Source organism: Terrapene carolina, unplaced genomic scaffold (assembly GCF_002925995.2).
Source record: "Terrapene carolina triunguis isolate 2854851 unplaced genomic scaffold, T_m_triunguis-2.0 Scaffold26, whole genome shotgun sequence".
NCBI lineage: Eukaryota > Metazoa > Chordata > Testudines > Emydidae > Terrapene > Terrapene triunguis.
The window spans coordinates 4,898,318-4,924,900 of NW_020664377.1; the positions used below are offsets into that span (position 1 = coordinate 4,898,318).

General features: G+C 41.8%; 1 protein-coding gene across 1 annotated transcript in view; it reads right to left on the reverse strand.

Moving 5' to 3' along the window:
- LOC112119902 (trafficking protein particle complex subunit 10) overlaps nucleotides 1-26,583 on the reverse strand; it is a 102,800-nt gene that overhangs the window by 16,087 nt on the left and 60,130 nt on the right. The window contains exons 11-20 of the mRNA XM_024218795.3: nucleotides 26,290-26,381; nucleotides 24,662-24,802; nucleotides 23,390-23,502; nucleotides 16,338-16,852; nucleotides 11,147-11,288; nucleotides 9,896-10,054; nucleotides 7,739-7,968; nucleotides 6,135-6,235; nucleotides 5,524-5,650; nucleotides 2,550-2,720 (exon numbers count right to left, since the gene is read on the reverse strand). Coding sequence (XP_024074563.1) covers nucleotides 2,550-2,720; nucleotides 5,524-5,650; nucleotides 6,135-6,235; nucleotides 7,739-7,968; nucleotides 9,896-10,054; nucleotides 11,147-11,288; nucleotides 16,338-16,852; nucleotides 23,390-23,502; nucleotides 24,662-24,802; nucleotides 26,290-26,381 — 1,791 coding nt within the window. The remainder of the gene's footprint in view (nucleotides 1-2,549; nucleotides 2,721-5,523; nucleotides 5,651-6,134; nucleotides 6,236-7,738; nucleotides 7,969-9,895; nucleotides 10,055-11,146; nucleotides 11,289-16,337; nucleotides 16,853-23,389; nucleotides 23,503-24,661; nucleotides 24,803-26,289; nucleotides 26,382-26,583) is intronic.

The window sequence follows — 26,583 nt, forward strand, 5'->3', positions numbered from 1 at the left end:
AACCCCCTGCCCTGAATCCTCTCCCTGCAACACTGCCCTGAGCCCCCTCCCACACTGTGCACCTCCTCCTGCACCCCAATCCCCTTCCCTGAGCCCCCTTGTACACCTGCACCCCTCCTTTGCCCCAACCCCTTGCCCTGAGCCCCTTTCTGCACACCGCATCCCCTCCCACACCCCGCACCCCAACCCCAACCCCTGCCCTACATTCATGGCCCTGCATGCAATTTCCCCACCCAGATGTGGCCCTCGGGCCAAAAAGTTTGCCCACCTCTGGTCTACATGGAGAGCAACACTGACTTGCCTTCGTTGATCAACAGGCCTAAGCAATTAAAGGAGGACTGGATCTTCTCGATGCTAATCTCTACCTGTTTGCCTGGATCTTTCCTGAATCAACCAATCTTATAGGTATGGAAACACTTGGCCACCTGCCCTCCTGAATGTTTCACCACCACTTCCCTATATGTTGTGAAGACTTGAGAGGCTGAAGACAGACCGAAGGGGACGACAGAATTGATAATGAACTTTTACCACAACAAACCCTTAAAAACCTCTTGTGGCTCTGGTGAATGGCCACATGAAAGTAAGTGTCCTTTAAGGGCTTGTCTACACAAAGGATGAGTTTGCGGTAAGCTGGGCATGTGGGCACTAGCCTGCTGCAGATTAATTATGCGGATTCTGCTGACATGCAAACATTAGTGTAAACAAGCCCTAAATCATGGGCAACACATCAATCGTCAGGATCTAGGTACGGGATAATACAGGCTAGTAACCATGCAAAACTTTCATTATTATGTATTTGTTTAGGTTCTGCAAAACTAGATTAGGTCTGTGGCCTCCCTTGGATTTTGGGAGAACGAAGTATTGAGAATAGAATCTCTTCCCTGATGTTGAGGAGGGTGGTACTTCTATGGCCGCTGGCTATAAAAAATATTACATTTTTTGAACGAGAACAGTCTTGTGCGATTGGTCCCTGAAGAGAGATGAGGGAGGAGGACCAGGAGGTCAGAGAGAAACTGCAGGCATATCCCAGTTCTATGGTGCTTAGCAACCAGTTATCGGTTACCAGTTAGCAACCAAGCAGCTAGGAAGTCAGATATATAGTCTGCTGCGAAAGGGAGGACAGGAGATATTAGACACTGACAAGGTGGTACTTTGCCTTGACTTTGGAGTCAAATAAGACTGTTTAGATATCACAGGCTGTCTCAATGAAGTTGAAGCAAAAGGAGGTCATCTTCTTCTTTGGAACTTATGGCGTGTTCATTTGCTCAGGCTGCCATGTTGGATAGAAAAAGAGGTCTGTGCTGAGTCTGAAACGGTTTCCTCTTAGGATCTGGGATAAAAGTCACCAGAAACCTAAGGGTAGAGCCCTGTCTTTTAGGGAACACAGAATTTTGTACATCTTCCCAGAAAACAAGTTACAGCCCTCAAAAGGAAGATCCTGTCGTCTACTGGACTTCTGTTGATATCCCAGATGACTGCAGCTAGGAAAAGTGATGCACTGTGACTGAATGCCATCACTCTTGTCACAGAATCTGCACCAGCCAAGGCCACCTGAAGTGAGGTTCTGGCTACCAGATTCAGTAATCATTGCCTGATCCTGACTAGGCCAAGTGAAAGTAAGTCTGTACACAAAAATTTAGCCATGCCGCCCCATACTAGTCAGATTTATTACAGCCAGAGCAGTGCTTAAATCCCAGGGACTTAGGCATGCCCTGGTCCTGAGGCAAAGCAGAAGTCCAAAACAGCAATAATAAAAAAAAAAAAAAACCAAGAACCATTAACTATACAAACTATTTACAAAAAGTTTAGAAAAGTTTTTTGCGAGAAAAGGAAAAGTTGTATGATGAGACACACACTGGCTACCGACCATAGGTAGTGAGAAGGGAGCATTGGAGAAGAGCTCCTCTTATTTGCTGTTGATAACGTGATTTTAGTCAATTAGGTAATAAAGTGCCATCGCTGGTAAAATGTGGGTCTGGCTAGAGAATCTTGCCTGTATGCTCGGGGTTCTACTGATCGCCATATTTGGGGTCGGGAAGGAATTTTCAGGGTAGATTGGCAGAGGCCCTGGAGGTTTTTCGCCTTCCTCCGCAGCATTGGGCAGGGGTCGCAAGCTGGAGGATTCTCTGCGACTTGAAGTCTTTAAATCACGATCTGGAGACTTCAACAGCTGAGTTAAGGGAAAGTGGGTGGGTCAGCTTTTGTGGCCTGCATAATGCGGGAGGTCAGACTAGATGACCACAATGGTCCCTTCTGACCTTTAAGTCTATGAGTCTATGAGAAGGAACTGAGGGAATGGTAGGAGCAGCTCTGCCCTTTATGCCATCAGCTAGTAGTATGTGGAGGTTGCATGCACCTACCAGTGTGGGTAAAAATTCTCCAGCTTCAGTGCACTGGGCACACACACCCCTGAAGTGGAATGGACATGTGCAATCACTCAAAGAAATTACAGTTAACAGAGACCTATCCCTGGACTTCCCATCACCCAAATAGATTCTTCCTTCCCCCTTTAAGTCTAAGATACACTATATGTAGATAAAAATACTTACAAAATAATTTTCCACTTGGAACTCGTAAGTGTACGGCTTCAAGAAGAATGACTGCTCTTCAGAGGTATCTGGACAAAAGCTAACCGAAAACTGGCACTGCAAAGAGGGGGGAAGTTCTTTTGTCCACTTCAATTCCCATACAAAGAATACTGACTGCTTACTGTATATGTGCTGAAAGAAAATTATTCATCCATAGTATGAACTCATGTCTTAATATCAGGAGCTTTCTATACTGCTAGTCTAATGAAGGGGAATTCTTACCATAGTCTTGTTATATACACTACCTCCAGAACTTTTATTATATTATTTATACATTCATCAAACCATGAAACTATAACCATTTAACAGTTCTCACAATCTAAAATCCCCAGACATGTACTGGCTCAAATTGTTACAATGAGGAGGGAAAAGTTTCATTGCCAGAATCAGTATTCCAGGCATGATAACTTTTTTCTGAAGAGTAAATATAAAAAAGTTAAAAATAAATAAATAAAAATTAAGTTTGCTGCTCAGGAAAATACACAAAACATGACTGTCTTAAAACCAGGCACAAAGCAGATTGATACCTATTACAGAGCACTGTTTTGTCATTGCATCTCAATCCTAGTGTGCAGCTCCTGAGCTACTCCACTTTTTGGCCATTCTTGACCACAGAATGGCCAAAACCACCAAACTATGTGGTAGCTTTTTTGCAAGAGGAACAAGAAGGGATTAGGAGACCAACGAGAAGGTTGTTCACCCTGTGCAGTAACTGTGGTTCTTTGAGAACTGAGGTTCTTCGGGTGCTCCACAGTAGGTGCGGCAGCACCCCATGCGCCTGGGATCGGAGATCTTCATTAGCAGTGTCCATTGGACTGCACACATGCACCTCCCGGTCTCGCACCATGAGCATCATGTATGTATAGTGCTGTGCTATCCAATCACCACCCAGTTCCTTCTCTACCTCAGAACTCATCTTTCAGCTCTGAAGCAGAGGGGTGGAGGGCGGGTAGTAGAGCACCTAAAGGGACACTCAGCTCAAAGAATTTCAGTTACTGCACAGGGCGGATTAACCATCTCTTCTTCTTCTTCAAGTGATGTCCCTATGGATGCCTCCACTGTAGGGACTATAAAGTAGTGCCCCTAGTTGGAAGGCTGGGGCTTTGGAGTGGCATTTAATGCGGATGATAGGACAGCGTGTCTTAATACAGTATCAGATGCTGAGTCATGCATAATAGAGGATGCCGATGTGACCACTTTGCAAATGTCAGCAATCAGGACACTGTTGAGAAAGGTAATCGAGGTGCAGAGAGGGAGTGTGGAATGTGCTTTACTTCCAGGAGGAAGTCATCAATTGTATAGTTGGTAGGACAGGTGTATACACTGCAAGATCGAGTTGGAAAAGTGTTGCTTAGACATGTCCACGCCTTTCCATCTTTTGGCTGTTGATAGGAATAAGTGTGGCGATTGTCTGTAAGGTTTAGTTCTATCCAGGTCAAAGGCTAATGCTCATCTGATGTCCAAGGGTGTGTAATGCTGCTTCCTGCTGGTTGCTGTGTTTAACGTATCGGTGCTGAGGGAGAGGTGCATTCTCTTGAGCAGCCAGCAGAGTTCTTGCTTGGTGCCAAGGGTTTGCTCAAAGCCGAAGGTATAGTCAGTGCCGAGAGCTTGGCTGGTGCCAAAATGGACATCACCAGTGCAGATGGTTTAATTGATGTCGTGGTGCCCGAAGTTGATCTGGTCAGGGCAGTGGGCACCATTTTTGATGGTCTCATATCACAGTCTCCAGTGCCGAGACAGTGCCAACGTCTGAAGGTCTGCCCATGTAGGGTCTTTAGACCTTTGTTTAGCTGTGGTACTGGAAGTACTCTGATAGCCCTAAAGCTATGTCTCATCCCCGAAGATGTCGAGGCTACTGACCTTGCAGAGGATGGAGGCGGCGGTGTCTCAAAGGGTGATGGAGGAGCCCATTCCTTCCCATCAGCATGAGAAAGGGAAGATTTTCTCTTAGGACATGGAGAATGAGGGTAGGAGAACGACCTAGCGGAGCATGAGACCCGCGCGGGGGAAGTGTCCAGGAAAGGATCTGATGCTGGACGTAATGACCTCGCCATGAGAAGTTGCAGCCAAACGTCCCAGTCTTTTCTGGCCCTGGCAGTCAGGTTATGGCAATGGATAGACTTCTGCAGGACGTGTCCCTCTCCCAGGCAGCGGCTGCACTGTAGATAACCGTGGTTATTGGAAAGTTGTCCCACAGGAAACTCATCTCTTAAACCAGAGATCTCCGGGCATAAGGGTGAGGGAGATAGTTTTCCTGCTCCCTGTTCTTCTCGATTGGGAAGCTATGTCCTAAGCTACGAACTTAACAGGGAGGATAAGAGGAAGGAATTTATCTTTTTAAAGGAAAGAACTAACTACTAACAGGTAAGGCACTATTTAATAGCTCAAAGGACAGGCAGGCACCTCTGCAGATTCCATCCCAGACCAAAGGTGGCTAAGAAAGAACTCAGGGGTGGCTGGACCTCAAAGTGCTATATATAGACGTCGCTCATGGCATGAGATGGGGGGAGGTGTGTGTGTGTGTGTGGTTCAATAGGCACTGCTAATGAAGATCTCCGATCCCAGGTGCATGGGGTGTTGCCGCACCTACAGTGGAGCACCCATAGAGACATCATTTAAAGAAAAAACTAATAATTTGACCCGGGTTAGGATTTTATCTTGAGTCTGCAGATGTGAAAGTCTATTCCAGTGAGTGACCTAGCTCCCAAAATACCCTTGAGTGGAAGGTCACCCTGATCTGCTTTTCAGAGATTGCAAAGATCTGAACATTTGCATTTGGGTGCATCAGTCATGTTATATTATCTCTTACGAAAGCCATTCACTCAGATACTAAGCATTTCAGCAATACAAGTGTCAATTTTTTCATTTGTGCCTTGGTACACTCATCTTATTCCGCATACCTAAAAGGTAATGAACCACCAAGGAGAATCTTTACCTGTTGGGATTCTGGCTTCAGAGGTACCAGCTGTAGATCTATGCAGTTACCAAAATTTTCTAGGTTATTGTCGGACAGCTGGAAACAGAGTTCTGACAAATTCTGTACACAAACCTGTATGTATTTCCTGAAAATTAAGCATATTGAACATACAATTATATACAATGTATATAACAACAACATTTAATCCTTGCTATAGAGTTTCTCTAATTGTGACACTCAGGCAAGAACAGTAAAAATGACAGGCATATTTCTTTTCCTCTCTGCTTAATTACTGATCTGAGAGTCTGCAGAAGTAGGTCTATGGTACAGTTATTTTTTATATGTAGTTTTGCTTTTACTGAGTTCTAACATGGAAACCAAAAGATGGAGAAAATTAGCCTATGACTATGTGATTAAAATATACTACCAATAATGTATTTGTTGTTCTGCTGGGGGAAGTGTGAAAGGGAGAATGGGTGAATCCAAGAATGAGCATTTCATAAGTGGCAAAACTCACCACCCACTTTCAAAAAATAAAAGCTTACGTGGAAAGATTACATACAGAACATCAACTTCTACAAACATTTTCTAAGAGGAAAGAGACTATAAATATTTAAAGACTACATTACCGTTTGCCAGCTGACAGTAAGGAATGCTTGGCATTAAAAGGTACACTGAACGTTAATGCAATAATGGTGGAGTAAATTGACCATGGACAATCAATGGTTACCTGGAGAAAAGAAACAGAATTCTTATTCATGGTATACATTTGCATAATGGCTTTATTTTCCAATTCCAAATAATCAAACATTTCCCAGAAACTTGGTCTTGACCAGTCAAACCTAATGCACCCAAAAGGGAGAAAAAAATTGATTTATCGAACAACTCAACTTGGTAAGGTGGGAAGAGGATTGCATGCGTGCGTGTGTGCACATGCACTTACAACTTGGTGTGTCCCTGACCTCAACCCCTAAGCTGACTTATCCATGGGATCTGCCTCTTCAGAGTACTTTCTTCAAGGGCTGGCAAATGTCAAGCGAGAACAATCCTGTCGCCAGTGGCATCTTATTGCAATAACCACATAGTAATTTTATTTGAGATTGACAAAATCTAAGGGAACAAACCTATTAACTTCATAACATAATGTAAGGGATGATGGATCTGCATTGTGAACTTCAGCACAGAGCTTCAAAAAAAGTTCCTCCTGAACTGAATGCAGATTTTCCCTTAATGTGTACACACACTAAGGGCTGGTCTACACTTACCCCCCAAATCGAAGTAAGGTACGCAAATTCAGCTACGTGAATAACGTAGCTGAATTCGACATACCTTACTTCGACCTTACCGCGGTTCAGACGCGGTCCACACGCGGCAGGCAGGCTCCCCGTCGACTTCGCGGTACTCCTCTCGCTGAGCTGGAGTACCGCAGTCGACGGGGATCACTTCCTGGTTCGATTTATCGCGTCCAGACCAGACGCGATAAATCGAACTCGGAACTTCGATCCGCAGCCGTCGAACTACCGGGTAAGTGTAGACTAGCCCTAAGTGAAATAACTTTTTTCATATATGTTCATATTCTTTATGAACACCAAATGCCCCCCACCACTAGTTTCCAAAACCAATCTGCAGTTTCTTTTAACAGTAGTTAAGCATGTGAGAAGTAAGAGTGCCAGTACATTGTGCAGACAATTTCAGTTATAAACACAGGGCAATAAAATCAGTAACATGGGATAGAGCTCTCAAATTAAGTCCCAGCAGTATAAGGAAGTGGTGTTACTGGTTTAATCCGAACATTCTTTTCTCTGAATACTGAAGCAGTGTACCAGAATGGTGCAGGGATATTATACAGATAGAAATTACATCTTTCGGATGGATCAGAAGAGAGGCTTTGATCACTGGAGTCATTAAAGATCCCATGGTACTTAAAACAAAAGTAAGGGTGATAACTATGGCCTGTTGGCCAAATTCCAACTTGGGTTATTGGCACAGAATCTCAAACCTCAGAGAAGGCTAGTATTTGGTGAAGGGAGACTCATCCACCTATAAAGCACTGTATATTTTTGTACATACTTTAAATATTCTGTACACGTACATTTGCATCTATTTCATACAGTCTGAAGTGCTTTCATATCCTTTAAGCTAGAAGGTGTTCTGTACAAGTAGGTTATTCTCACCCATATTCTGGTCAATTTAAGCACTTCTGGTCAAACATTAACTTTTTTTGTCATCTTACTTTTTGGTCAACTGTAGCCATGCAGTTGTCCATTTTCTGCTTCTCTTTGCTTTTCCTGTGCAGTTCTTTATTTACCAGATTTTCACTTTCCACTGAAGCTGTTGGGGTTGATGGCAAATAGATAACTTCTAGGTCAAATTCAATCACGTGATATGCAGGAGCCACTGGCAGGGTGATGCTTGTGATCTTTTCAGAAGACTGGATCAGTAATGATGATTCTGAGACTTTTTCTACAATTGTGTAGAATATGAAGTAATTTTAGAAATATTCCTCCCTTCCACAACCTCCATTTTTCCATCTCTAGTTATCAAGTCATGAGATCATTTACTGAAAGGCTAGAAATGCCTTCTTCCATCAAGAAGGAGCCCTAAAGGCTTGGTACCTATAGTATCTATAACCCACACCTCCCTGTCAGCGAGGACTGCAGCCATAGGACTCATTGTAGAACTCCAAGAACTCCACACTGGCTTCCTTGATGAAGTCTCTGGCTACAAATACATTATGAAGCTTAGGCTGGCAGAGCCCCGCAGTGTAGAGACAACCTTCACTGACAGAACTAGCTTTTCTGTCCATGTAGGAACACCACCTCCCCGAATGATGTTAGCTACATCAACAGAAACATTCTTCCATCAACATGGCTGTGTCTATGCCTGGTGTTTGTCAGCATAGCCGTGTTGGTCAGGCATGTGGGTTTTTTCACATCCCTGATGAAAGTTATGTTGGCATAGCTACATTGAAGTGTGGATCAAGTCAAAGACCCCACATCATGAATAACCTTACCCTTCATTATTTCCACTAGTGTTTCCCTAATTCTTCTTGAAGGGCTACTGGCTACCTTCCTTGGTAGTCCATTTCAATATTCAAGAAAATTCTTGACAGAGCAATTTAATGACTAGTCTGAATCTTATCAATGTTCCTTCAGTCCTCACCTGCCCCATTACCCAATCCTTTTTTCACCACTAGTCCTTGTGACTCCTCATATCCTATTACTTCATTCCTTTCATCTTACACAAGCTTCATTACTGATAACACGAGACTATGTACTGATAATGAGGATTTAACCAGCATTAGTGACGTATCTTAAAAAATTTCATACAGGATGCCTACATTTATCCTATTTTTAATCTCTCTTTATTCAACTATTGAGTCTTTGCTTCTTGCTTTTACATATAAACTGAAGGAGAGGGGTGAGATGCAATAGCAGAGCTTTGGGAGAAGCTGGGATATGACCTGCTTAAATGAAACATTGGCTAGAGAAAGGCAAATAATTCTTCACTTTCCTGAGCACTAACCATTGCTTTATAAAAATATCCTAGCTGCTTAATTATTACATAATTTTGCTATGGTACAAAGCCTCTGTACAGGTAATGTCTCACAATGGCAACACAAAATAGTCTAATTCACTCAAATCCTCTAATAATCCTCAACTATTCCTTCCTCCCTACACTGACCTCTATCCATAAAAAGCAGTATTGCCAGGACTAATCTGGTTGACTGAAAGTTCATACTTCTTTCTTGAGGCAATCACTTGCCTCAAGAATTAGACCAAATGCAATGAGAACTCAACCATGGATTCATGTATGCAGGAGGCCTAAGTAGTCAACTCTGTTTTATACAAAATATGCAAATTCAAAGCTAGACAGGGTGGTACAGAGAACCCTGTAACTGGATTTCATTCCAGGTCCTATAAGCTGTTCCCATGATCTCCTTCCCTGCAATAGGTGAAAGTGTTGCTAAGGTTTCCTCTGTCGTATGGTGCCACTTGCAAATATACTACATTGATTTAAAAGTTGCTTATGAGGCAAGTTAAATTTCCTAGTGAAGGGCCCACAGACAGTAAATTAATCTTTCCCAGAATATATCTATGCTTTGTTATTGAGATAAGACCTATACCTGAAGTAGTTAAGACTAACTGGTCACATGCACACAGTTTCCAAAACAGTTGTAGAAAAAGGCCAGGACTTCCAGGAGCTTTTTGTGCTCTGAAATGCTGAGTTGCCAGTTCCTAATTGATGGTTACTGACAACAATGTTGTCAAATGTTCCAACATCTTATAGACCACTTTGCTGCTATGCAATAATATTTACATCATGCTTATAGGATTTCTGCATTTTCACAGTCTGGTAAGAGATAATTGATTTTGGCTATGCTGCTTACCCTTGGTATTGGAATAAATCAATGCTTTGCTCTCTGGATGGTACAGGAAAGGCATGGCATCGGCATTACTGAGCTGCAGAGTATCTCCACTCTTCATGGTATAATGGCCAGTAGTCACTGTGAACTTCACCCTCTGAGGAATACCAGCCAAAAGGCTGTCTGAAGAAAAAGAAAGCAAACAGTGCCAGTGTATTCCAGCACTCTAGTTATTAAATGGTTACAATTAGCTGCTAATGTTTGCTAGGAGTTTACAAATAAACATTCACAGCTCATTTTTCACACAAGTACATCTTAACATCAACTGGAAAATTTTACTTTTTGGTGCTCAATTATGGAGTGGTTTTCTAAGAAATTGTCTAAGAAATAGGGAGAGTTTCAGCCACTCAATTTTGGGCAATTTTCACTGTTTCCCTTCACCTGAAGTCAAAGCATTCTCAATCAATGAGGTGCAGCTGTGCAACAAGCTTCCAGAGGCAGTCAGACTAATTCAAAGTGTGACCACCTCTTTGAGACAGCTTTCCCATATTAACCAGAATGATACAGAATATGTGAAGATATAGGAAGAAAGGGAAAAATGTGTGTTAGAGATACAGCCCAAGCAGAGCCTCTTCTACTAAGGAAGGGGGGGAAGTAGAAGACTTCATGAAGCCTAGGGGACCTCACTGGTAAAATCTAATTTACCAGGAATGTTCTTAAACATGGTGACGGGTTCTATAGAAAGCTCTTAGATTGAATTCAGTGGAAAGCGAATCACTAAAGGAAAGACTCCTGTTCATTTTAAAGGGAGTTAGATCAGAGCCTCTTTGGTAGGTGAGGGTGCAAGGTAAAGGGATTTCGCTAAATTACCAAAGCCAATACAGTGTCACAAAACTAGTAAGAAATTCATAATGGTGCAGTCAAATCACTATCTATTCTCCCCATCAACGTGTCTAGTGATGCAAGATCAAACCCCACTTGATCCTTCAAAAGGATACAGACATATATATATGCACTCCAACTAAGCCAGATTCTGAAATTCGCAATCAAATACTAGTTGTCATGTCACTTGACAAGTGGGACTGATAGTGTTCAGACTCACTAAAGCCTAAAGACTCTCATATGTTCTCAATAGAAGTAGTTTTAAAAGGAAGCTGCAAAAGACAACAGAGCAAAGTAACTTGTTTTAGATGAAATGAGAAGTAAGAAACATATCATGTAGTGAGAAAGTAACACGGACAATCAACACATTCTTAGTGTTACAAGTTTACCTACCAGTCAATGGCTCCACTTTTAGCTGGGGCTCCTGAGAGTACACATCATACTGCACAACTGGGTAAATGTGAGGAAGGACAAAGTGCACTTTACCCACTGACGTGCACAGCTGCCTGAGAGTATATGTCCCAGGTTCTTTGGCCTTTGAAAAATAAAAAGTGAAACTGAAGAGCAGATTTTCAACCTAGCAATTATTTTTACATTTCTCAAGAAAACCCTTTGTTTTCTCCACTGAACTTCTGACAAATGAAGGACAAATACATGTCTCAGCCCATTTCTAACTCGTATGCTTTTATCTGTACAACTAGGTGAATAAAAAGAACTAAGAGAAAAAAAAAAGAAATTCATGAAATTGCTCAAGTGCTCCAAATGCAATTTTAATAACTGCAAAGGACCCCACCTAATAATGGGCAGGAGAGAGGGGGTCAGGAATGTTGTCCATTTGATTCAAGAATAAAGTCAAGTGCTGTCAATTGAAATACTCTGTTACCCAAAGTACCTAGCATAGCAACCCACTCTGCTGATTATTTATATCTCATACATATATATATATATATATATTTATATTTGAAGTGAGGGCTACATACATTAAAATATAATGAATATGATCATCTATGATATTATGGACTTTACCAGGTCACAAGCAGCAGAGTGCTTATTTGGCTAGCATTCATAAAATCCCACACTGTGCAAGGCACAGACTTCAATCAATATAAGCCTATGATGTTTTCACACTTTCTTCCACATTGTGTGGACACCTATTAATGAATATATTTTAATCTCAAACTCTCCACCAACTCTACCTTAAGGCGGCTAGTTATGATAGGATAGCACCAGTATAAAAAATAATAAAATGGTACATCTGTAGGTGTGATTCCAGAAGACGCATCAGTTCTATCCCTAGTGAAGGATAATGTGTTAGTCACTGCTGATAAACAAGATTTGAGGTTTGGAAGTGGTTCTCCCCCCCCTTTTGTCACTTCTTACTGCACAGCATTGAAAGTGCTACAAATCTTTGTTAATGTCATAGGCTGCTCTCACAGCAGAATTAGAATTTTTTGGGCGCTGGAATGAACTTTAGTTTTAATCAAACTAGCAGTTATAGTCAATTGAACAAAAAACTGAAATGATACAGCTATTTATACTGTTAAAAGCACTGAGGGCATATGAACACCCAAACAGCATCATGCTAACAGAAGGAAAATGCTGGCCTCTCAGAGATCTATAGTATTTTGAATTTTTCACCTAGGTAGAGCAGGTTTTCTAAAAAATCCTCCTAATTTTCTTGAGCATAATGTACAGATTTGTGTTGTGTGTGCCATATCACATCACATCTGATGTGGAATTAACCCATAATACACAAACCTTATGCAGCCTGAAGCATTTGTTTTTTGTCTGACAGTGAATAATCAAATTCAAAATGTTTCAGTTGTAAGTTAGTGGTACTGCACCTGCCCCCAAATTACAATCCTAAAACCTTACCATCTGAGTGTTTTCTCAAAACTTTTTCCCATCTTGTAAATAGACAAAAGCATTAGTGCATATTATGTGCTAATGTCATGGGAGATTTCACGTAATGTAAACCTAAGCAATTTTTAGGAGTCATAGGAGAGGGGAATACAGATCCAAAGAATCCAGAAAACATTTTCTGACCTCTATAAAACTTTAGAATGAATACATTTAAAGAGGGTCAGTTTGGAGTATGGCTAAGAGAGACTGCTGCACATTTAGCATGAAGCAAGTTCTATGCTCGGTCTAAAAACCTACAAACAAAGCAGAGTGCACATACATCCCATATGGAGTGGGGCATTTTCTTTTCCCTTTATTGTTCCCTCAATGCAATTGTTAGGCTGGCCTACACTTAAAATTTTGATCGACATAGCTATGTTGCTTCCCAACTGACATAACTGGGCTGAACTAAGCCCCAGTGTAGACGCAGCTCAGTAGACAGAAGAATGCTTCCATCAAGCTAGCTACCACAGCTCAGAGAGATGGATTACCTACAACGATGGAAAGTGCCATAGGAAGTGCCTACACTATGGCACTACAGCAGTACAGCTATGCTTGGCGTAGACATCCTACACAAGTGAGAGAGGTTTCTATAATCCCTTCTTTTAATCCCTTGTCCTGTTAGATAATGTAACAAATATGAAGCCATCATCCTACAGCAGGTACACTCAATTTTTTTTTTAAATAAACATACCACCTCTAATATATTTTTAAGGAAAATATCACCAAGTGATATCTAAGTTACTTGATACTGTCAAAGTTCTAGAAATTAAAACTCTGTTCTTAGCAGAAGAGGATAAATGCTGGATGCAACACTCAGCATGAAGGAATCTAACAGCACAATTTCCCCTCTTGCTGTTCCTTCACTACAGGAAGAGATTTGAAAACAGGAGAATTAGGAAGTTAACTCTCCCTCCTTCAGTACTGGCCACCAGAAATGTACATAGTATGAGATATAAAGAATAGTTCAAGTAGTAAATTGTATCTTCATTTATATTCCATCTTTCTGCTTCCAGAGTTTAGTAGATTGCTTCCTCACTCATGAAGCCAAAAACACTGTACACACTAATCCCCTACAGCCGTCTCCCAGTCAGGTTCTTCAGACTTAGATCCAATTTTATACGAAACTGCATCTGCAGCCACGTGGCCCTCTGAAATCTCCAAATCACATTGCACTGCCTCTATTACTAGATATGGGTTGTCTGAGTGGTATGTAACAGCCACTGACTCACAGGAGGTATTCAAAAACCTAAAAATTAGATCAGTAGGTAGTGCACAGATCACACGGTTGCCAGCTCTCAGTTCAAGCACCTGCTGCACCAATGTGAACTTACATCTCCAGCAGATAAGTGCTACCCATACAGGCTCACAGTGCCAGCCTGCCCCTGTATGAGCACCTCTCTCTTTAGTGCTTGCCGTCTTAATGCTGCAGACTGAAAAACGAAAGCACAGACTGCACTTAGCCTGTAGGCTAAATAGAAAAGTTACATGTTGAAATGGTGACAGACAATGAAAGAAGGGGATGGAAAAATGAAAGAGTAATTTGAGTCTCAGGAGAAGTGGGGTAATACACACAGGTCATTATGAGAACACTGGAAAAAATTCAGTGACCAGCACTGTTAAAACCTCCAATTTTTAAAATAATCTATAGTTCTGCTTTTGTTCAGTTCTGTATAAGGTTGCAAAGTTAACTACTAAAACATTAGGAAATGCCAAAATTAATTCAATGTATTATGAGGCAGTGTATAATTACAAAAATCACATACGGTTTTATTCACAGGACCATTGCCTCACTCAGTATACAGAACAGGCAGAGCTCAGGAAATGAGGCAAAAATTCAATATTTGTTTTTATACTCAATGCATTGCTTTACTTACTGCACACCATCTAGACACTGTATTGAATACAGAATTATTCATTTCCTCGTGGTTTATCTACAGTTTGCTCATCACTGTAGTATCCAAGTTTAATGCACACCCCTCTCTGGAGGTCTGAAGACTTTTTTTTTAAATACACAGACAGGGAACTGAAGTACAAGATGATTAAGGCAAAAATTTTTTGCAAAAGGCTGCATTCTGAAATACCTATTTTTCAGAATATTTTAAAATGCTATATAGACATACCAAATTATTCCTCACAATACCCTGTCAGGCTGGTCAGTAACTATTATCCCCATTTTACAAGTAGGGACACTAAAAAAGTCAAAGTGATTTGCCTAAAGCCACACAGCAAATGAGTGGCAGAGCCAGGATTAGAACTCAGGATCTCCTAACTCCCAAACCCATGCACTCATTCCTCCAGTCCATACTGCCTTACTGCTAGAGGTACGAAGCGTAACAGCTCTCAGGTTGTGTCGGGCTCAGGCTAAGGGGCTGTTTAATTGCAGTGTACATGCAAATAAACAGCCCCACAAGCCCGAGTCAGCTGGCACGGGCCAGCTGCCGTTTTTTAATGGCAGTGTACATACCCTCAGTGATTTCAGCTGCAACTGAGTACTTAGCACTTCTGAAAATCAGGCCCCAGAGATCTCAGGTTGGGCACCCAGAAAATAAAGCACACACAAGTAGTGACCATCTTTAAGAATTTTGGTTTAAAGTTACTTGCCCCGCATCATATATATAAAAAAATCTGTGGCAGAGGCAGGAAAACAACCAGTTTTCCTGGCAGCATTCAATTGGCTTAATTAGAGCCATCCCTTGGGTAGGGCGAATCGGGGCGACCACTCTGGGCCCCGTGCTTTGGGGGACCCCGTTGGCTGGTGGATTGGCCAGTGCAGTCAGTCCCAGAAGAGACTAATCAGTCACTTCCGCCCTGGGCCCCGAACCCCCTTAGGGACAGCCCTTGGCTTAACTGTATATACATTTCTCTCTTCTTGCAGCTCTCTCCTTCAATCACTACACACCTTCTATCTTCTGCAATGAATGAGACTGAGGTCCTTTGGGGAAGAGTATTGGTAACATAGCTAAAGACTGTCATACTCACAGGGAAAAATTAAAGTTACACAAGCAACCTTAATTCTGACATTTCCTAAGAGCAAGTGGTTGACTTTGCAATCTTAATATTCTTATTTTTTTTTGTATGCAACAATTACTATAGCTGCTATCACACCACACTCTGGAAATGAGCAACCACCAACATGATTATGTATTGCTACAGCTAAAACTGGCTGATACGGACTCTGGAAAAAAGATTACCTGTAATAGAACACAATAAGAAAAACACCTCCCCGCCTGGAACCTTTTATGCATTGCTCTGAGCAAGTCTGACTATGGAACAAGAGAATCTTACCTTTTCTAGAACATGATGGACAATGAACATTGCAGTTTGTGACAGATGCAATACTCATCTGAATTCTAATTGTTAGATAAGTGTTTTATTTTTATGAAAGTGATAACTGGATAAATAAAAATGACTTAATGAGTTTGGTGGGATCATTCTAGTCTCCCATTTCTGCACATCAGAGAACCAACCACACACTTTAGCAGAGTTAGCAGCCTCTCTTCACAATAGGCCAAGGTCTGCAATAACAGGGGCAAGCCAGGAAGAGGTTAAGCTGCATTGGCAAAGCTGTGGCAGGGGAGCAACACTGGATACCACTTGCCAGCACTACGCCCTTCTCTAATCAGTGCTTTTAGATCTTCTCTTTCATGAATGCTATGCTCACTCAATTGTAAAAACATACCTGAGTTCTGAATGTTATTGTATTGACCCCTGGTTCCAGTATAAAGTTGCTACATCTTAACATGTGAGCCCCATCCTCTAGAGTCACCCCTGAGGGCATTTCCAGAGAAGAGCTGCTCTCCTGCCTTCGCAGTAGCATGTGCACATTTTTGCAGATTATTCCTGTCGTGTTCAAAGAGTTATCCGAAGGGCTCCTTTCGTACATTTCATATAACTCCAGTGCTGGCAAGTTATTTCTTGACAAAGGGAAGCCTGCAACCTCATTCGGGAAGCTGATAATACCATTGGAAGTTTTGTGTTTAGTGAGCCATTCAGCTGTTTTCCGGTAATTACTTTTCTCAATGCTGAAGTGGACATTGACGGCAATCTGATCCACTTCGACTGGGACCGGCATTTGGCTCAGCAAAGTCAGCTCAATAGACAATGTTCCACCCACATGGATAACAGCATTTGGAGGGTCAAAATGTAGAGTTTTCAGCTGTGCAAAGGAATGCATAGACAGTATAACCTTTTGACCTGGAAGTATAGACAAGAACAAGGTATTTTACTCCACTTTGCTTTTGGTAATGCAAGGTTAGCCTTTACAGCAATCCATTTTTTAAAAAGTTTAGAAATTTTAAAAACTATGTTCCCGCCCATCCCAAAGTGACAAAAACCACCACCTTCTTCTTAAGCTAAACGGAATAAAAAATTTTAAAAATTCTACATGATGCCTAAAATGAAATATATTTTAAAGTTACAACTTTAGTTCTGCCTCAGATACAATTATTGTAGTGAGAAAATCTGACAAAAGAACTGTTCGTGTCAATAGCTTTTAAGCTATATAGTATACCTACACCGCAAAAAAAACCCAAAACAAAAAAAACTCCACACTCATGGCAACGAGTACGCGTCTCAACTGACTCGGGCTTGCTATACAGGACTAAAAATAGCAGTGTAGACATTCCTACTTGGGCTGGAGCCCAGGCTCTGGAACCCAAAGAGGGGAGCGGATCTCAGAGCACTTTTTTGCGGGGGGAAGGGGGCAGTGTAGATGTACCCATAGCAAGATCTGTTATTCATTGAACTTCTTCAGAATCACTTACTAGTGTAGCACAGTATCATAAGACTAATGCTGGGCTATTATTCTTTATGCTCCTGTACACCTGAACAGTTAATTTAACATGACAGAAAAAAATATTCCAGAGGACATACCACCGGAGCAAATGCAAACTCATGATAGTTGTGATCAGAGTGGTGCCTGGAACCATTATCTACACCAGGTCAGGTTCCCCTTACTCTTACATCATTGCTAGATGCCAGAAAACAACAGTGACAGACACTTAAAAAAAAAATTCAACTAGGAAGCGGGTCTAGCATGACACATCAATGGTATTTCCAAGGTGTCTTCACTGTTGTAATCTAAGCAGAACATCAAGAAATATGCACATAAAGATGAGCAGTATATCTTCAGAAAAAATTGCGGCAAAGTGTGCTCGGAGTTTAAATCATAGTAAATGCTTCTGAGGACAAAGTACAGGCTGGAGTAGAGAGGAGAAAATCAAATATTTATCAAGGCAGTCAGAAGAAACGCCATTAGCCAGAGGGGAGCACAAGGCTGACACTAGAGAAGGCAGGACAACAGTTTGCAGAGCATGATTTCAGAGCTACAGGGAGTGGGATCCAGAGGCAGAAAGGTAAATCAGGGAGTGTAAGATGGTCAGAGATGAACTGTGGGCTGCCCTGGTAGAGGCAACAGGGAAGTAGAAAGGTGAGGAAAAACAGAAAAACTAAAGAACCTTTTTGGTATTCAAACTGAACATGTTAATTAGTGCATCATCCATTATTGCCAATAATGCATGAACTAAGAAGGGCTTCCAAAAGGCTCTCTCAGCCTAATACCACTACAAAAAGTGGACAGACCAGAATTTAGATAGAGTTATTATGGGTTATAAAACGAAACAGAATCATACATTATAGTAAAGAATCCACTGCATGACAGTACAACAAACCTGCAAAAGCCTTCATGAAATTCAGAGTTACAGATCCTATAAGGCCCTATCCTCTACTCACAGAGCTGCACCTAATTCCATAGAAGCAGAAACTGAGGGCTCAAAATTTGGCTCTCTTAAAACAGTTATAAAATCCCAAGGAATTGGGAACCATCTTGTTTATTATAACATTTTTGTATACAAGTAACATCTCCAGTGACTCCAGATCACAAACCTTTGGGTTTGTCTATACTACAGTTACAACATGGTTCCAATTTGTGGTACAGACAGAACCCCTCTCTGATGGACCGCAACCTTGTCATGGTGGAGAGGCTTGCATGGGCTAAAGACCCTCAGAGCTATGTCATCCGGAGCTTTTATACTCCTGGTAGGGTCCCCCTTGGCGAGCAGGTCTGAGGTGAGGCTCCTGACTAACCATGGTCCAAACTTCAAAAAGACCCCCACAGTGGATCGTGTGCATAGAGAGGACCTTCTAGTACTCTGCAGCTGTGAAGGCGGATGAGGGCTGCAGGAGAGAGGTCCCTAGTTGTCTTGGATCTCCTTGCCACTGGGTCAGGGTTTTCCTCCTGTCAAGTTTCGTGTGGTTACCGCCTGCGCACCAGTTTCCCCACGTTAAAAGATTTCATGCGCAGACCTCTGCCAAAGGGTTCACACCAGCACAAAGTCCTGCAGTGATGGACGAGCGGCAGGAAAGACAGAGCAGTGATCTCTGGGAGTCTTTAGTCACAAATCTGCATGCAGGCAGCAGCCTTGTTATGGTCATTTTGTGCTTGGTTGAGACAGAAGTGCATTTCGGCAGCAGCGGCTGTTAATGACCAGGCCTTTTCAGGATCCCCTCTAATCACCCCAAACAGGGAGGGGGCTAGAAAAGGTGGTCTAGGCGGTCTCACACTGTTCCGACTGGATGGCCGTATCCAGTGGGATCACTCAACTCTGTGGCTGAAACAAGAGATACAAGACAATGAATTTTGCCACCTGGAATGTCCGCACCCTTATGGGCTCTCAGCGCAGCAAATGCCCAGAAAGAAGAACTGCCATAATTGCCAGAGAACTGGCAAGACTCAACACTGACATTGCAGTTCTGAGAGACCTGCCGGGCCGATGAGGGCCAATTAAAAGAGGATGGAAGTGGCTACACCTTCTTTTGGAAAGGAAAGCCACCTGAAAAGACAGACATTCACACGATTGGCTTTGCCATAAAAAATAAGATCGCCAGTCAGCTTTTGGAGCTTTCCGTGGGGATCAATGAGCGTCTCATGGCTCTTTGGCTCAAGCTTAGTAACAACCAATATGCCACAGTCATCAGCACATACGCCCCAACACTCTATGATGAGGAAGACAATAAGGAGCAGTTTTATAGAACTCCTGATGCAGTCCTCACAACCAACCTAAGGCCAACAAACTCATCCTCCTGGGAGATTTCAATGCCAGAGTTGGACGGGATTCCCAGCTCTAGAGAGGCACAATAGGCAAAGAAGGGGTGGGAAACGTAAACCCCAATGGTATTCTCTCTCTCAGCAAATGTGTGGAGAATGACCTGCTCTTCACAAATACCATCTTTAGGCAGAGTAACAAATTTAAGACCACCTGGAAACATCCTCAGTCCAAACACTGGCACCTCCTTGACTATGTTATAGTCAGACCTTGAGACTATACCAACGTCCGTATAACACGAGCTATGAGAGGTGCCGATCACTGTTGGACAGACCATCGATTAATAAGATCAGTCATGTACCTGCAGCTCGCTCCACCACACCACAACACGGGAAGACTAAACGAAAGCGGTACAACGTCAAAGCACTTCAAGACCAAGCCAGCCACGAGATGTTCCAGCAACATCTGAGAAACTCTCTAACCTGCCTGACATCACTGACATTCAAGAGCACTGGGATCAACTTAAAAACACCATTCACAATGCATGTGCTGAAACCATAGAATATTCCACTCATCAGCACCAAGACTGGTTTGACGAAAATGAGGAAATCCTAGCATTAATTCAACAGAAAATAAATGCATTTTGTAACTGGCAAAATGATTCCTCTAACAAACGAAAACATGAGGACTATCGTCTGCTTAAAGCCAAAGTAGGCTAATGTGACATCAAAAACAAGTGGTGGCAAGAGAAGGCCTCTGAGATCCAGGATTTTGTAGACCACGATGACATGAGAAGCTTCTTTCAAGCAAAAGCTATATATGGGCCAAGCTCCAAAGGCCCAACTCCCTTACGTTCTCAGGATGGCTCCACCCTCCTTAAGGACAATGCAGTTATTAAACAACACTGGAAGGAGCACTTTGAGAGCCTACTAATCCACAGGCCAGCTGTCTCTGAAGACGCCATCAAGTTTATTCCACAATGCCCAGCAATGGAACATCTTGCTGATCCTCCATCTTTTGACAAAGTCTGGCATTCCATCACTCAGACCAAAAAAAAAAAAAATCAAGGCACCAGGCCCAGATGGCATCTCAGCTGAGGTTTTTAAAGCTGGTGGAACAATGCTCCAGCACAAACTTTCCCAACTCCTCGACAAAATCTGGACCTGCAAAGAAATTCCACCTGACTAAGAATGCCAATATTATTACAATATTCAAGAAAAGGGACAAAACTTTGTGTGGGAACTACAGAGGTATTGCTTTCCTCTCCATCACAGGGAAGATTCTTGCCCAGATCCTACTAAACTGTCTCCTCCCCACTCCCGAGGAACTCCTCCCTGAATCACAGTGTGGCTTCAGGCCATCCCGAGGCATAATCAATATGACCTTCGTGGCACAACAGATTCAGGAGAAGTGCGGAGAGCAACACCAGTTCATGCAGAGAGTGCAGAGAGCAACACCAGCAATGTTCATGGCATTCATCGATCTAACCAAGGCCTTTGACTCTATCAATCATGATGTCCTATGGAAGGTGCTATGTAGGTTTGGCTGTCCACAGAAATTCATTTCCATCATCAGACTACTCCATGATGGGATGACTGCCACCATTTTGTGCAACGGCTCAGAAACCGAACCATTCACCATTTGCACCTGTGTCAAGCCGGGCTGTGTCATTGCTCCAACACTCTACTCCATTTACCTTGCCGTGATCCTGATTCTCATTCACGACGGCCGTCCTGATGGAATCAGGATTGAGTATCGTATGGATGGCCAACTCCTCAATCTTCAATGTCTCCAAACAAAAATCTAAGATCACGAGAATTGGCATCACTGACCTACCGTATGCAGATTGCATCATTCTTGCACACCCAGAGGCCGACCTGCAAAGCACCCTAAATCTTTTTGCAGATGCCTATCCCAGCCTGGGTCTCTCTCTCAACATCAGGAAAACCAAGGTACTTTACCAGCCCTCACCTGCACAAACTACTCTTCGTACTCCACAAATCACCATCAGTGGAGAACCCCTGGAAAATGTGGGGCATTTTCCGTACCTTGGCAGCCACCTCTTCCAAACAGCCAGCATTGACACAGAAATTGAATACAGGATCCGTTGTGCCAGCGCAACTTTTGGAAGATTACTCAAACAAGTCTTCAATGATAGGGATCTACAAACAGGTACCAAGATCTTGGTTTACAAGACAGTTGTCATCCCCACACTTCTCTATGGGTGTGAGACCTGTGTAACCTACAGATGTCATCTCAAGCGGATGGAGTGGTTCCAGCAGCGCTGCCTCAGGAGGATTCTCAGGATCAGCTGGGAAGACCGAGGTACTAACATCAGCGTTCTCGCTGCAGCCAACATCAGTAGTATAGAAGCGCAGGTCATGAAACACCAACTCCACTGGGCTGGCCACTGTGTACGTATGCCTAACACTTGCCTCCTGAAACAAAGTACTCTTCTCTCAGTTAAGTCAGGGAAGAAGGGCTCGCCGAGGGTAGCAGAAGCGTTTCAAATACATACTGAAAGTACATCTTAAAAAGGAAGCATCAGCCCAACAAACTGGGAGGACTTGGTGCGGAACAGAACACAGTGATGCCACACCATACACCAAGCCACAGCTCATTTTGAGAACAGACGTTCTCATGAGACAGAGAAGCGACAAAGGAGGAAAGAAAGGGCACAACCCTCCAGCCAACAGCTGTGTCTCCTCCAAGATTACACCTGTCACTTCTGTGGGAAAATCTGCAGGGCAAGAATTGGGCTCCTCAGCCACTTAACTCACCAATGAACCCCCTTGGCAGACATCAGCCTCGTATTGAGGGATAGCCGAAGAAGAAGACAGACAGAACCTAACTATGTTGCAACCAAACAAAGGCCACTGGGCATTAGCAGAGTTAAAGAACACTTAAGTCACATCTACATGCAACTACTGATTAAAGCAACTGGGACCATGTTACCACCAGACAGTATCATATTGGTTTCTGCCCTTCTGGGGGCAAACTTGTGCAGGAGCATGTGTGACTACTGAAACAAGCTGAAACTAAGGGGATGAGAAGGTGAACAAGAAATAACAATATGCAGAAAAAGAAGGATATATCAATAGACCACAAAAGGCAGGAAACATTTGAAAAAACAAAGACCTTACCACATGAGCAAACTTCATAGCTATAATTCACTACTGGTGGAGCTTCACTAGCTGAAGCAGTGCTGGGAGTTGTAGCGAAGAGAGGGGGGCAGACAACACTGTGGTAAAAATGCCCGTGCCCTGTCTACATTACATCTTACACCACTAACACCAATGCTCCAGCAGCAAATTATAGATACAAGATATGCTAGTGTAGATGCAGCCATAGGGGAAAAAAAAAAACAACAAAAACAGGACTACTATAGTAGAACTGGAGAAAAAAAATCACTCAAAAGTACCCCCAAAAAACACACACACACACACACACACACATCCCTAAAAACTTGAGGGGCTTGAGGTAAGAGAGGTGGAAAAAGATCCTGATTTGTCAGATAAAAGTGAAATTAAATCAAATAAATAATTGAATACATGTGGGGTTGTGGTCCAGAAGTTACACACAGAGCAGTGAGCTCTGATCAGAAAGACTTGCTATCTCCTTTTGAAAAGAAAGGTTAAAGATCCGATCAGCTGAAATATTACAGTCAAATATTTAAATCTAGTCTCACCTTTGCCCTCTGTTTGCTGGTTGGCAAAATTTAAAATTTCTTGGCAGAAGTGCTGGCGCTCATCTTTTGTTAAGTGATCATCACTGGCTAAAAGACTGCTTGTTTGAAGATAGCTGACACACCACGTTAAGGAACTGAGGGGAAAGGACTACAATCCATTTCAGAAACACTTTGGTGGGGGTGAAAATGTGATTAATTTTTGTGTTACTGCTTTTCTATCCTCCAGATACTGGATAAGCTGCTTTAGAATCAACAAAAATTCCCATTAGAAAATAAAGCAATGGAAGGGTTCACTATCACTAAAGCCCATTACAGAAGCATCTTTTTATTTTACTGCAGATTATCTAATAAAAAGTTATCCACCACACTTAGTTTTTTATATAGCAAAATGTAGTGACTGTCTCAAACATATTACTGACTGGAGGAAAATTCACTTGCTCTTTACTAACCACAGATAAATGAACTGCAGGGCCAAAATATTGATGCATTACATTACACTGTGATAAAAATTAAATTTTAAATAAGCTCTAGCATTTGATTAAATTCTAGTTTATTGGTGTGTACCATACATTTAGTGCACAGAACTCCGCTCTGGGAATCTGCCAAATGTGATAGCAGCACTTACCATAACTAATCGTAAGAAAGGAATTTATATTCTCTTGGAGTACAAGGACTTGCTGCAGTACAGTATTCACTAAGACTACATCATCATTAGCTCAACGGCATTTTTTGTAAGAGCATATTTTGAAACATACAGAATAAAATTTTCAAAAGTGCCCAAGTGACTTGGGAGCCTAGGGCCCATTATTAGAGGAGACTTAGGCAGTTCGGGCCCTAAATCTAACTGAAAATCAGTTGGACTTAGCCTCCACTATGCTAACGTGTAGGCAGAAACTCTGTATAGTGTGATGTTTATTGGACCAAAAATAAGCATCATCATACAAACTTTAGGGCCAACACACCCTTTTCTACAGGTGCCAACAGAAAATGTGTACACTAGATTTGTTAGTCTAATATAATGCATCACATGATCTATGCTTTGTCAGCTCTGTCACAAGGACTCAGATGTTGAAATACAAAACAGGCAAACATAAGAACAACCTGTATAAAGAGATCAAAGACATTGAATGGATTGTAGAAAAGTCAGATTAATCTCATTGGCTACTGACTGGACTCTCTCCAGCCTCACATCCAACATATTTAGGTCAGAAAATATGCATGTCAACGGTACTCCAATCTGAATTTTCCAGGTTTCTTTATTTTAGAAGATACTTTTCAATTTGCCCAAGGTGTTTCTGACATTCTGCTAACTGCTTTCTTGTATGTGTGATAAGCAATGCCCAGCCCTCAGCAAGGTAAGTTTTTAGTGCTCCTTGAAGATAGACCTCTGCCTTCTGTGGACCCTTCTTCCTCCTGGAAAATAAAGAATAAATAACTTGCAACTGATCTAGATATAACAGAATGCCATGGACACAAAACTTCTCTACTTATACCCCAAGCCCCAAAGTTCTAGCAAGTTAACAAAACTGAAAAAGCAGCCACTTTTTTGAGATATACGCATTATTGAATATGCACTTGACAAAGTATTGTAATGGATAATCATGCTATTAATTTTGCCAACACTGTATATCGGGGGATTGCTTATGCATTTCACCCAAAGCCAAAAGTTGATTTTTAGTTAGAAATACTACACAGTGACTAAACAAAGCATTCAAACACAAATCTGTCTCGGAAAACATAGGAACCAAAGTCAAGGTTCTCCTCCTGCCAGCCCATTGGGGTTCATTAGTGTGATGCAGCTGTCTCGTTTTTATAATTAAAAACACGCTTATTCAACAAGTTCTAAGTATACTAAAACTGAAAAAAAAAAAAAACCAGAGGAGATAGACTATTTAATTACAAAATAGCTCTATACAATCCCTATCTCATGTCCTTCAGCTCAAAACCTGAGTGAATTCATGACCCTCATACTATGGCTGGAAGGTCTGATTAGCTATGATGGATCAACAAGAGAAACAAGTTCCACTATAACAGGACCCAAACCAAAACACTGCCCTACTCTGAAACTACCTGAAATGTAAAACTGGGAAGCATTAATGAAATCTCTTCAGAAGAGCTTAACTGCACATTGGTTTACATTCCAGTGTAATTTAATGTTGAGCATATTGCAATTAATAATAAAAACTCATTAACACATACAGTATGTGTTGGAAATCACATTAGAAAACATGCCTGAAAGCTTTTTAGCCTAGAGTACGTGCAAGGGATACAGCTATCATCAGCCAGTTAATAAAAACAAAAGGAAGGAGGGCTCAGGGCCAAAAATTCACTACTAACTGCTTACTCAGCACATCTGGATAGTTATCTTTATTATTCCCCCACTCCACCCCAAAAAGGGGGGGGGGGGAAGAAGAAGAGAAGGGAATCACTTAACCACTGCTTTAGAGGCCTTTGATATTAAATCCAGCAGCATAAATTTATTCTGTAGTTGGTTATTTGGGCTGTAAATTGTTGCATCCATTTTCTGTGCAGAGTTCTTAACTATGGAACTCATTGTCCTCCTGAGCACAGCAGAGCCTAGGGTGATTTTTCCCAGGCTACTGAGGAGGTGACCAGTTGAAGAATATAGGATGGCTAGCGGTCGGATTGCCCGATTATTATTTTGGGTATCGCATTTTGGCATGACAGATTATTAGTGTATCTCGTTAATTTTTTGTATTATGTATTTTATTGCTGAAAGAAAACCTATTTAGAATATTGTATTAAGAGTACCTGGACTATTAAAAATATTCTATTGTTAAATGCACCTTTCAGAATACAGTTAATTTCCCTTATGGACTGTGTCCAAGCTTTTCAACACTATGGTATTTTTAGAAGACATTTTTTAAAAATTCATTTACATATAAAACTCTGCTAAGTCCTTTCCAACAAGTTTAGCCGAGCGAATTCTTCCAATATTTGTGTACATTTCAATGGTGGCATGGGACAGATCCTGTTTAAAAGTAAAGAAACAAGAATGTAACAAGTGCAAAACATGGAACAGAAAAGAATTCATAAACCAAAAAACCCAATGAACAGTTCAAAGTGAACATAATTATATGCTGATTTTTGTATAAGATTTTGTTTAGCAATTGTACACATAAGATACTTCACAAGGGAAATGCCACACAATTATGCTAGTTTATTTGAAGGTA